At 49.6% G+C, this 12,912-nt stretch overlaps 1 protein-coding gene across 5 annotated transcripts in view; it reads right to left on the reverse strand.

The window, feature by feature from the left end:
• Positions 1-12,912, reverse strand: part of Stk32b (serine/threonine kinase 32B) — a 397,429-nt gene that overhangs the window by 17,305 nt on the left and 367,212 nt on the right. For all 5 annotated transcript variants that reach the window (XM_004669833.2, XM_045134438.1, XM_045134439.1 and 2 more), the window contains 4 exons: positions 12,805-12,908; positions 5,545-5,661; positions 3,815-3,940; positions 1,044-1,175 (listed from right to left, as the gene is read on the reverse strand). In XM_004669833.2, the coding sequence (XP_004669890.1) occupies positions 1,044-1,175; positions 3,815-3,940; positions 5,545-5,661; positions 12,805-12,908 (479 nt within the window). The remainder of the gene's footprint in view (positions 1-1,043; positions 1,176-3,814; positions 3,941-5,544; positions 5,662-12,804; positions 12,909-12,912) is intronic.

Raw genomic sequence — 12,912 nt, forward strand, 5'->3', positions numbered from 1 at the left:
CAGCCTTGGTATCCAACAATGTGACTTTATCTGAAGTAGAATCTTTGCAGGTACAATCGAGCTAAGGTCTGGCCAGAATGGAAGAACACAAGAAGACTGACAGACAGAAAAAGAGGCCGATGGAGATGAAGGGAGAGATGGAGTGATTGTAGCTGGCAGCCAAGGAATGGCAAGGAAGCCAGCAGAGCTGAGGTGCCCTTATATCCTTGGAGCTGGATGGCTCTGCAGAAACTTATGGCCTCTCTGATTGTGAGAGGATAAATTCTGGTTGTTTTTAACTACTTGGTCAGTGGCACTATTAGCCTATGACTAATACAGAGGCTCATAAAAACAAACGAGCTCAGGGCCCATGAAATTTGGTACAATCCTGGGGCCTGCACCCTTCCCACAGGGTGGAACAGGGCAGGGTTTGCTCAGCATCACCCCTTCACTGTTGCCTGGAGCTCTGGATGTTTTGGCATTGACAGTAGGATTGTAAATGTCCCCTCTCTGGTCATCCTGACTTAGACTTGTACCATGAAAGACCATTTGTGGTGGTATTTCATTTGCTACGAATGAAGGTACAGTCAGATATCTGTGTCCACAGATTCAACCAACTGTGGATCAAAAATATTCAGGGGAAAATTTCAGAAAGCTTTATAAGACAAAACTTAGACTTTCCATGCATGCATGATGGCCTGTGCATCCTCCTATTTCAGAGAGCCTTGTCCCAGCAACCCCCCGACCTCAGGCCATCTGATTTGTGCATTTTGAGTTAGCCCTGCATGCCGAGCTTGTGGAGACACGCATTCTTGTCACCACGCCATGAACAATGCAGCGTGACTGTGCCTGGTGTCTGCATTGCAGTAAGTATTGCAAGTACTCTTGAGGTACTTTACCATGCACAAGAAGATGTGCTTAGGTCCTGTGTAATAGTGCACCATTTTGACAAAGGATCTCAGGGGGTCCAGGCACTACTCTCCTGAGACAGGTGGCTAACTGGAAGAGTGGAGTGAAATGGCCCTTTGAGACCTTGCTACAGACAGCTTCCAAGAGGCACTCACCAGCAGACAGCTGTCCTTTGTGCTGTCTTTGGACCTGTGTTTGGCCAACCTCTTCTTCTTTTTGTGAAGTGGTTTGGATTCTAAAATCATTTCTTCAAGTTCAAATGTGGGGTCACAGTTCAATCTCCCTTTCTACAGAGAAGTGGAAAGGAAAGCATAGTTTGTTAGAAATGCACAGGTCACTTGACTTTTTTCATTGAACAGTAAAGGCTAACCATCACTGGGAGTCATAAGCTTTGGTTTAGGTTTTGTCTCCCTGCTAATGATAGCAACACATTCTCACTATGTAAAGTCACTCATATACAGCCATGATGCCACCCTGGGCCTCCCCTTCCCACCTAATTTCCGTAAGTCTCATTCCTACATATGTTTCCTAAACATAATCTAACCTGTTTCTGCATGTGTATGTGTACGGTGTGTGTACATGTGTTCATGTGTGTGGGCAAGCACCTTTGCACATTTGCATCCGTATTTACAGAGGTTGACCTCAAGCGTCTGCCTTGGTCACTTTCTACCATACTTCATGGCCCCTGCACCTCTCACCATCCTGGAGGGTGGGCCATGCATTGGGACAAGATCCCTCACTCGAACCCAGAGCTTGCGGATCCAGCTAGTCTAGCTAGAGAGCCTGCCCCAAGGAGCTCCCGGCTTTGTCTCCCGAGAGCCAGGGCTTCAGGTGGGCCAGCGAGCCCCCCTGCGTCCCGCGGGCGCCGGCGCTCTAGTCTCCGGTCCCCGTGCTCATGTAGCGAGTGCTTCACTCACTGAGCCATTGCTCCAGCCCCTGACTTTAAAAAAGTTTACCATACATACAGTCTCATGCATTGTCAATTTTTCTAGATGTTATTCTTTCATGATTTCATTTAAAAATACCATTTCTGGTCAACATCTGCCCAGCTCCCTGGTTTGCTTGCCATTTTTGCAGCTGGACCCAGTGAGTCCTCAGACTTGGATCCCTTCAGACCTGGGGCTTCATGAGCCCTGACTTCTAGGTCCCTGGAAGCTGTTCTGTGTTCCCAGATCCCCCTTGATGTCTGGCATCCTGCAGACACTTCTTTATTAGTGCAGCCCCAGAGCTTTGACATCACCAGCCCTGGCGGTGCACAGGGAAATGTCAGTGCTTCCATTATCCAGCCCTGAGGCATGGTTCTTTTTCTTTTTTTGTTTTTGTTTTTCGAGGTAGGGTCTCACTCTGGCTCAGACTGACCTGGAATTCACTATGGAGTCTCAAGGTGGCCTCTAACTCTCGGTGATCCTCCTACCTCTGCCTCCCAAGTGCTGGGATTAAAGGCATGCACCACCATGCCTGGCTTTCTGGGCAGGGTTCTTAATACCTGAGACCTCAGACTATCACCTGCAGGGTAGAGGGTAAAGCCTGCCTCCCAGGAAATGATCACACAGTATCTACAAAGTACTTTATTCCTGATCCTGTCAGGACGGGCCCTGCTGTGGCTTGGCCAAGTGGCTTCAGGCTGGGGGCAGCCTCGGAAGCAGCCCGCCTTGCCTTCTCACCCTCGGCCGGGTGACTCTGCATGACAGGTGGGCTCTGCCTCCATCTCCCCACCTGTGTGAAAGGCAGAGGGTCAGATGTTGCAGGCTACTTAGGCAGGCTGGCTAAGCTTCCAGAACAGTGCCTGCCCGATCATTATCTCCACTACTTCATGACCCCTGTTCTTCCTGTAGGAATGCTGGCTTTGAACCCCAGTCACAAGCTAGGGTTTTGCTATCTGTGCCAACTTGGCAAGGCTACTGCAATGGCTTGGTACCTGCTGGTATTGTCACAACTGGAGGGCACGACTTTTTAGATGGAACTGGACCAAGTCCTAGCATTTCTACCTACCTGCAAGTCACTGAGCCTTCGCTTCCATACCTAAGAAGTGAGGGTAGGGGGATACAAGTCTATGAAGCTGTGAGGAGAAAATTCCAGAAAAACTTGTGACTAGGTACTGCCACTCAGTACAGCCCTGACGCAAGTTGAGTTTTGTTAGTCTTGCGACCTACCGTGATTCCTCTCTGGCTCCCGTAGGTGCCAGGTCCCTTGCTCCTTCCTTCATCACTGACTTGTAGGACTTGACTGAGAACCCTCTTCCCTGTTCTACACATCTGCCCTTAGCACAGTGTCTCCAAAGGAGCAGCTCAGGTTCAGGCTCCAGTCTCTCCTGGCTGGACACTCATTTCTTGTTCATTCATTCATTCATTCATTCATTCATATGCAGGCCCTGGGTCCTGCCTGAATTTAAGCTCTGTTGATTTTTCACAAGGTCATCTTGGGAACGTCACTTAACCTCAGGGGATCCTAACAGGATCTATTTCTCAGAGCTGAAGTGATGTTTCCAAGAGCTAAATTTAAGGAAAACAATAATGCTCAACACAGAGAACACTTTTTGGCTCATATTATGTGTACATCCGTACCTATTTAATAAACATATGTGAAGGTTTTCCAGTGCCTCCAGGCACATTACCTGGACTTTCTGAGAAGGGCCACACCACACTAGCTCTCACAGAGACAGCAGTGTCCTTGTGACCCAGCACACCTCTATTGATGCAGCCATTCATATCCAGAGGGGCAGCAGAGGCTGAGAGGCTGGGCACAGCGTGGGTCCACTGCAAGAAGTAGACCTTGGAAATGGTCCAAGTCCACCCTGCAGCTCCGTGCACGGTGAGACCATGGCTACTCCTGTGACCATCACCAGCAGAGGGCTCACCGGCCAGTGACATGGGCCACACTTAGCATCAGAGCAGGAAGGGACCTGCTGAGGGGCAGCACGACTCACGTTAGGCACAAAGCCGGGCATTAGTGCCTTCTCGAACACTGCGTCCCAGTTCATGTCAGCCAAGTAAGGTGCACTCTGAACGTCACTGAGGCTAGACAGACGGCTCTCGGGGTCCTTGGTTAGGAGCTGCAGTCAGAGGACAAACACACCGCTTTGATGACACGCCCCACCCAGCGAGCACACGGCAGAGGCGGAGTCTTGCCCCACAGTCGCGGGGTCCTTGCACTTGTGCTGCTCGCCCAACGGGGCGTCTTGCACGCATGCCACTCACCCAGCACTCAGGGGTCCTTGCCCGCACACTGTTCACGGGCCTGCCTCATCAGAGTGGGCACCTGCAGTGTCATCTGCACTCGTCTCTACAGCTAGAGAGGGCTTTGAGGCCAGCCTTTCTGCAAGACTGTTGGCAGGGACGAGAATTTCAGCCTCTATGTCCTAGTCTGGGTCTAAATCCTGTGACAGGCCACCTGTCCCTGGTGCGCACAAAAGCTTCTGGCTAGAAAGAAAGGACTGGTCATCTCATTGAAGGACTTCTGACTTCCTTCTGGAAGATACAAGAGTGATAGGATTCCCTCCCTGCCATTAACTATGAGGTGACCTCTATGTCCCAATGGAGTGTGTACTCAGACCAAAACAGGCTTGGTAAGGGCCTGGCATGAGCTAGAGAGATGCACGTAAACACAGCTGTCTGCAGGTGGGCGCTCCTCTTCCGCTGCCAGTTCATTCCTGGATGTCACATGTCCTTGTAGAAATGCCCCAGCTATGCCCACAGAATAGGCTGAGGTCATAGCACATAAAGGACACCAGGCAGGAGTTGGTTTGGCCAATCACTGTGACCTCTGTTCAGGAGCTGCCCCACAACTATGGGTGAGAGAACTGGCTGTAGGAGAGGGTTTAGGTGTTTCTGGTAATGAGGCAAGAGTTCAGAAACAGTTTCTGGAACTCAGTGCTAGATCTCCTTTAAGAGCATTTAGTTAGCAATTCATCCAGTCCTTAGAGTTGTGCTGAGACCCAGTGTTAGGAAGCCTGGAGTCTAATCCCACCCCTACCTGCAGCAGCTCTGTGGCATTGACTGGACATCTGGAGGGCAGTGCTGCTCTGCTCACAGGGCTTGTGGGGGAAAGGAGGGGACCTGCTCTCCACCAACTCTTCAGCTATCATAGTTCTGTGCTGATGTCTGTGCCAACCTCTGTGTCTTGGTGGATTGGAAGGGAACTTCACAAGAGGGGCTCTCAGATGGACTGCCTGTGCCAAACTGAGGTGGCCATTAGTCACAGGGAGTTCATCTAGATCAACAGCTGTGTCCACCTCTCACTCACTCTAGAAAATATGCATTTCTGGCAGGTTCCCAGGTGACAGGTGAAATGAATGCTCCTGGGGCAAGAGCCATGCTTTGGGAGCCAGCAGCAGTTTGTGCCATAAGTCAGGAGGTGCCTGAGTCTTAAAGCTCAGCAGTTTAGGAGCCACAGGCACTGCAACACTTCTATTTATTAGGATCTCGTGGACTGAGAAGAGACCGGGGCTGGCTGTCTCAGACTCCACTGTTCTGTGCCTTTGTGACCTGTCTGTGACCCTGTGATGGCTTTTAGTACTTGGCACTGGAGCCAGCTGGTTGGACGGTTCCCATGACCGTCATGGTCATGCGCTCACTCTCATGCCCTCCTTTGTTTGCACCTGTGCGGGCTCCCGCAGACCCAACCATCCAGCTGTCTCTCTCTCTCTCTCCCTCTTACCTTCTTCAGCAAGGCCACCATCCCCTTACACCATGTGGAGGAGTAGTGGACGCGCTCCACCTTGAACATGTTGAGGATTTCGTCAATGGGAGTAGCTGAGTGGATTTCATATGGTCTCTACAACAAAGGGACACGAGGCAGAATCAGAGGTAGCTTCAGGAAAGCAGCACTCGCCTGATGAAGACCGTGAACGTGATAAAGCATGGTCCATTGGCTCCTTCAAGCCAAGATACTAGTTCTTTTCCCCAGCAGGGCACTGGGCCAGGGTTACCAGGTAACTAACTGTTGTGGTTACAGGTTAGGTGGCTTTCTGAGGTCACCTTGTGGAAGAGAGGATTCATCTAGGCAGCCTGGTCTGGGTGCCTGCGTGCTCTGGTCATAGATCCCATCTGCTGGTGGACCTCAGCTATCACCTCTCCTCTCCTAGTTGATGTGTCCAGCACCTGGAACTTTCCCCATGGTGAAATTGTGCAAGCCCTCATGCCCCCTGGTTTCCAGGCTTGGTACAGTAGGAAGCTCCTGTCTGAAAGTACTGCTGCCAGTGTGGCTCCTTGCCATTCTAAGCCATGCCCCAACATCAGGAGCCTTTCTGATTGTGATCTGACAGTGATCCTGGGGATTCTGCTTGGTGTGAGTATGGGAGCTTCAGTCTATTTCCTGCCCAGCCTACCTGGAGAGACTGGCTCTCAGAGTCTTCACCCCTAGCTTTTCAGATCCACCCGATGAATGATGACTCTGGACGAAGTGACCACTGCCCAAGCAAGGTGGCACAACAACTAAACAGGTCCTGGAGACCTTTGAGGAGTGGACTCATCATCAGTCCACATGGACATGCTTGCCTAGTGTATAAGGCTGTGCCTTTATGGCAGTAAAGATGTTGTCACCAACTCCTTTATGAAGCTGGGTCTCCTCAAAGCCAGAACTATGTCACACCCATCTCTACGTCCTCTGCATTCTCAGAGCAGCATCTGCCACCAAGAAGGATCCTGGAGCATCTGATGAGGTGCTGAATCTATTCATCCACCAAAGCTGATTGGACCGTGAGGCTTGGACTCCAAAGCACAAAAGGTACCATGAATCTTCAGCCTCCCGGATCTTCAATTTTTGTGGGCCACTGCAGATAGAAGGTGCCCGAGGCCCTGAGCACTGGGTGAGCTCAAATTCCCTCGAGAGGAGAGGCACTTTTAACCCCATCAAAGAAGAAATTGCAGTGCTTTAGTGGCCACTACATGGACACTTTGCAGAACCCAAGCAGAGACACTGTGTCCTGGAGCCAGCACCACATTCTGGAGGACATGTAGCATTACTCCCAAGGCTGCTCTCTGACCACTGCTGTTGCCCAGCAGACTATGTGCCACCCATCGAAGCACTTCATGTGTAAAAATTCTACCCTTCAAGGCCTTGAAGTAGGACTTCATTTGGAGATGAGATCAACATGAGATCATTAGTCTGACAGCCATCTGCCAGACACAGAGTGAAGCCTCTAACAAACTTTCCCTCAGAGGCTCAGAAGGAACCAGCCCTGTTAACCTTGGGCACTGCCTCCAGAACCGTGAGATGGTAGGTGTTAACTGTTTAAGCCCCTGTGTTTCTTTGTTAGGGAGCCATATCCTGTTGAGTTGAATTGGAGTGTCTAGTTTTGACTCCACTGGGCTGTGTGCTACTGTTCCATGTAGACAGGCTCCGGAGAGAGCAGGGCAGACATGGCCATTACCTCACTGGGCTTGTGTCTGGTGAGAATGAGTGCTGGGGAAAACCCCTGGGATGTAGAGTCCTATGAGGGCTGGGGGCTTTGTGGTGTCTATGGAGGGTGAGGAGACCAGAGTGCTCAACCACCACACTGACATGCACTGGAGCCTGGGAGCTGGGTTTGTGGACGGCTTAGGGTCCTTCTTCTTCCATTTCTCCTTTCAGTAGATTATCCTACCCACCCCTGGGCCACCCAGCCTGGGAACCAAAGATGTTGGGGGATGATCCACTCTCATCTCCATTCTCATTTGTATGTGTGTGCTGGTGTGTGGAAGGGTGCATGTGTGTGTATGTGGCTGTGCATATCCAGACCAGAGAACACCCTTGAACATTTTGCTTCAGGCTCTGTCCATCTTCTTCCCTTTTTTTTTTTCTTTTTTTGAGACAGGGTTTGAACTTGCCAAGTAGGCTAAACTGGCTGATCAGCGAGTGTCAGAGATCCATTTGTCTCCACTGCTCCAGTGTTAGGATTATAAGCATATGCCACCATGCCTGGCTTTCCTTTTAAAATTTAAGTTATGGGGATTAAAGTCAGATCTTCATGCTTTCAAGGTAATAAGCACTTCGCTGACTAAGCTATCTCCCCAACCGTCCCTTCACTCTTATTTTAAAAACTGAGGCTTAGCGATGAAAAGAGACTTCCAGGTTTCCAGACACCCCAATTCTCTTTCCCTGCTTTGTCTACAGTGCCACCAGATATATAAGCTCAAGAAACAGAGGTGAGGAACTAGCAAGAGGCCAAGGAAGATTTTATCATGGGCATTTTATTTTCAGTTGCCCTGGTTGCTTATTTATTTTCATGAATTCCACTGTTCCATCAGACCTCCAAAGGAGCTACTCTCTAACCTCTGCAACTCTCTCCACATCTCGAGGGAAGCAGCCTGGACAAACAACAGTGGTAATTGTGAGAACTTTAACACACCACCAGGCCAGGTAGCAGATACATTTAGAGGAAGCCTGGGGTAGTGTGGCTAGGAGACTCTATCCAGACCTTGAAGCTCCAGGCTTAGCCCTTGTCAGTTTGGGTGGAGTGGAGACCCAGGCCCTCCTCTAAGAGCAGCTGTTAAGATCTGTTGTACCTGCTTGGGGAGACAATTCTATTGACACTTCATTCTCATTGGCTGTCCTTAGGATGCCTTGCTGCAGGGCCAGGCGGCCTTGCCAGGGTAAAGCAATCGCCTGCATTGCTGGCAAAAGATTTTTAACAGCAGGGCATTGAGCAAACTCATTTTGGGCACAGGTGTGTCTTTATTCCAGGAAACCCACTTTACACACACACAAAGAAAGCCAATTTACCGAGATAGGGGATACAGAGGAATAGAACTGCTGTAGATCTGTTATTTCATTTGTTATAACTAAGCTGGGCTTTGGAGACCATCTAATCCAATGCTCCCCCTGCCACAGCCCCAGCCTGATCTCTATTCAAAATCCTAATACAGAACAGATGAAAGTTAAGAACAGCCCCACCAGCAATTTAGAGCCCCATCACCTGAGAACAATTTCCACTCCAGAACTATCCAGTTACCTCCTGAGAGAGCTCCAGTCAGGGAAACAGTGAAAACCTTGAACCATCCAAGAAGGGGGCAGAGCTTATCACCTCCCAGACCCCCAACTCTAGGCACAGCCACCTGTCTGCCTCACTGAGAGACAAGAAGTCCTGGAAGAACTCAAGGCCCTTCTCTTCCTCTGGTAGGCTGAAGCCACCTACCAGGGGTGCACACAGAAGTTCTCAGTTCTGAACTCCAGCTGCTAAGGAGCGCTCCAGAATTTTCCTCTATTCTGTGGCCTCTCCACACCTCAGCCTTCACTTATCTACTGAGGACAAATGCTGGTTGCAGTTAACGACACGAGTAACTCAGGTGTGGGAGGTGATGGGTGTGCAAGCACATGGGACAACACAGCCTCACCCACGCTCCCATAGAGTGCTCCCTTTAGGTTGCCCCAGGAGATACTAGGCAAAATTGGGAGACATTTTGGTTGCTGTAACTGGGTGGAGGAGGTTTCTTCTGACACTTAAAATCATCCACAATGCACATGACAGCTCTTACCCTAAAGAATGACCTGGCCCCAGATGTCCACACTGCTGAAGTTGAAATCCTTGCACTATAATTCCTCCCTTTGTGGCCCAAAACAGGTTTGCCCATGTTTGTGTAGAGACTGTGGCAGAGTCAGGATTTGAACCCAGGAACCCATGATTCCAGAGCTCATATTCATGTTTTATTATCATGCCGCCACATTTTGCCTAAGTACCAAGGATGATGCTGTACTGTCTACCTAGTAAAGCCCAACAAAGCCCTTTATCAAATGTCCCCTGACCACTCTATGCCAGGTGGTTGGGCTCAGCTCCCTTCTCTGTCCTATTTTCTTTTTGCTTTCTTTTATTTATTTATTTATTTATTTATTTATTTATTTATTTACTTATTTATTTATTGGTTTTTTTGAGGTAGGGTCTCACTGTAGCCCAGGCTGACCTGGAATTCACTATGTAGTCTTAAGGTGGCCTTGAACTCATGGCAATCCTCCTACCTCTGCCTCCTGAGTGCTGGGATTAAAGGCGTGTGCCACCACGCCTGGCTCTCTGTCCTATTTTCATAACCCCATTGCCCTTCTGGTGAACAATGCAGACAGGCAAAGGTAGTTGGGAGAAATGTGTATTTAGCAGGTGATCTCTCACTCAGTTACCCTGTACCCACACCAATTGCCTCAGCAATTCACATGTAACCCAGCAGAGATGCCTCTCTCAGGAACTGCCTCTACTTCTCAACCCAAGTCCTCTGTGCCTGACTGCATCCACCTTTCTCATGAAATCATGCTACCTGCATGTTGATTTAGCACCCAGCATGCTCCCGTGGGCCCCACACTACTGGGACTCTGGTCACCTTTTCTCCCCTACTCCATGGTGACCCACCTGACTGTCTTCCTTTTAGGACTGGGGAGCCAGGGCTCAGGTGACTTAAGCATCTTCACATGACTCTCAGCACTGGGGAGCATCTGTGCTCTAAGCTCATGCCTTACCAGCTAATGGCCAGCAACCACGTGTAGTCCAGCCTTTGCTCCCAGAGCCTGGGCATCATTTGAAGAGTGCTAAACTGAAAAGCACATAGTCCTCCCAGGAGGTCTGTCCAGGTAGGAGTCCTGGAGGCAGATTAGGAGGCTGAGCTTGAGCATACAGAGTGCTGACCATGCTAAATTGAGCCCTCTCCAGCACCCTGCTGGTAGACATTACTATTAACAGCTTGGTTGATGGGGGGCTCTGAACACTCCATCTCTTAAAAAGCTCTGCTTGAGATCACTGATGGGGCACCTGGTGGAGTCAGGATCTGAACCTACAAGATTCTTCTATGATTCTCTTTCTCTGTTACAAGGAGGAGACATTCCACTGAACAAGAGGGGGAATCTTCTCAGTCATTGGAGCTGTCAAAGATGAAGCAGCTTCTCTATAGAAGTCAGGAGCTTCTTGGATGGATGCTGAGGGACAGGAGCTCACAGGGGGTGATGACCTGTTAGGTGATGTCCACTTGAGTGGGACAGTGGCTGTGTTGCAGGTTTCTAAGTCTCTTCTGTGTGGAGGTGGTCAGTGGGTAGAATCTTCTCATGTCCTTTCCCTCAGTACTCCAATCAGCATTCTCTATGACTGGAGTCCCAGAGTGACAAAGTACCTTAGTCTTCAAGGGCATTGTGATGTGTGGCACTCACTTGAGTCTCTTCTGCCACTGGGTAGGCTTGCAGGATAAGAACTAAGATTCTCCTCTGTGCTCCAAAAGAAGTTGGATCCTATTGATGCCTCTTGTTCAGGCTACAGGCTCCGTCCACTCGTGCAGGAGATCTGGTCCCTCTGTTCTCCCTGCATGGTGTTTGACTCTTCATTGGAGAGACAGCAGTTTCCTGTCATGACTAGAGCATTCCTGAGCCTCCTGTCTTTTCTGGAATTTTGCAGTTCTAAGATCATAAAAGTCATGTTGAGAAATCTCACTGGGACTTCCTCTGGTCTTTAAGAGGTAAGGAGCCCCTGTGTGCTTTCAGAATAGTTGCTAACAGGGCTGAGAAATGGCAAGGAAGTGGGCTGGCTTCTAAATTCGCATAGTTTACAGGTCAGATAAAGGGCTCTCTGAATGGTCTTTGTCTAAGTTTCTAGTGCAAGAAGCAGAAATCAAGCTGTTTCCCTAAACCCATTACTTTTCTGGTGAGCATGCAGTCAGGCATGTAGAGTTGGGAGACAGGTTTATGCCAACTCCTAACAGATGTTCTTTTGTTCACTTTGTCCCCATGTCAAAGCCCCTCCCTGGCTGCTTGACACTTCTCCATGCAGAAACTCAGAATTGAATATGAAGCAATAGGATCTGATCCATCCTAGAGGCTTCTGTCACACCATTACTGGTGACTGTTTGGCCCTCAAAAATGTAACCAACCTCCTTTCTGCTGGGGAGCCTCTAGTCACCTCACTTACAGTACCTGCAAGCCTTCTGCATTTGGGTTCGGTGGGATCAGCAAACCTCCTTTTCCCCTATGAGCATGTTCCAGTCAGAAACAAGTCACCCTGTGAAGCATTGGTTCTTTGATTCAGTGCCAGGGGAAACCAACAAGTCTCTATTTTCTCTGCATTCTAAAAACACCATGTACAATAACTATGTTTCTGAGGAATTCATGAGACATATCTAAGGTCCAGAGCTGAAGGAGAGGTGACAAATGACCTATGCACTCGGACTTCAAGTACAGACTACTCTCATTCACCTTCTCCATTGTCATTACTCGGGGGAGAACTCCTCCCTGCACCTCATGCAAAGAATAAGATCCTGCCCTCAAGGAAGGTCCCTTCTACTGACATGGACGATGCATGTGTGCAAATGAATGCAATACGGCATTAAAACTGAAGCCAGGGAGAGGAACACACTGGACTCTGTTGGATGCTGGAGCTATGAAGGTGAGTGCAGCCTGGCCCACTCTTCCCACAGTCAGGGGCATAGGAATCCTCCACAAAACAGATGGCAAAGAATACTCTGAGCCCTGTTGCCTGGCTGAGTAAGCCATGGGCCTGAAAGGGGAGGTGACGATGTTCTTCAATGGCACTTGTGCAAATAAAACATGCCTCAAAATTAGTTTGGTCATAATTTCTACTAAAATAAAACATGATTTATCAGTTGCCAAATGGCTGCATCAGTCATCTTCAACCACTCCATTTAAATGAATGAAAACAATTTTTGTCTTTGTATGTCCCTTACTCACTTAAGCTAAGAAGTCAGCTCAGATGTGTTGTCAAGAGGAGTTTAAAAGCTGGGGCTAAGGTGCTGGACGTGGTCACCTGTGGAACGCCCGTGACTTCCCTCCTTTCGGGGTAAGCTTTTCCCTGTCAGGAGAGCAGGGCCTTGGCCAGAGCTCCTTTAGGGTCTGCTGAGGTGGCACACCCATCGTGCAGACTGGAACCCAAAGCGTGGGTTCAGTGATTCTTGTGGGCACTCCACCAGGCATACAGACCGAAGCCCTCCATGGCCCTTGTTTTCCCACAGGTCTTACCCAGCCCCTCAGCAGCTCATAGGCCGTGACGCCCAGGGACCACCAGTCGACAGGGTATGAGTACCCCGGGCCACCGTCCACGTACACTTGGAAGACTTCCGGGGCTGC

This window comes from Jaculus jaculus, chromosome 14 (assembly GCF_020740685.1).
Source record: "Jaculus jaculus isolate mJacJac1 chromosome 14, mJacJac1.mat.Y.cur, whole genome shotgun sequence".
Lineage (NCBI taxonomy): Eukaryota > Metazoa > Chordata > Mammalia > Rodentia > Dipodidae > Jaculus > Jaculus jaculus.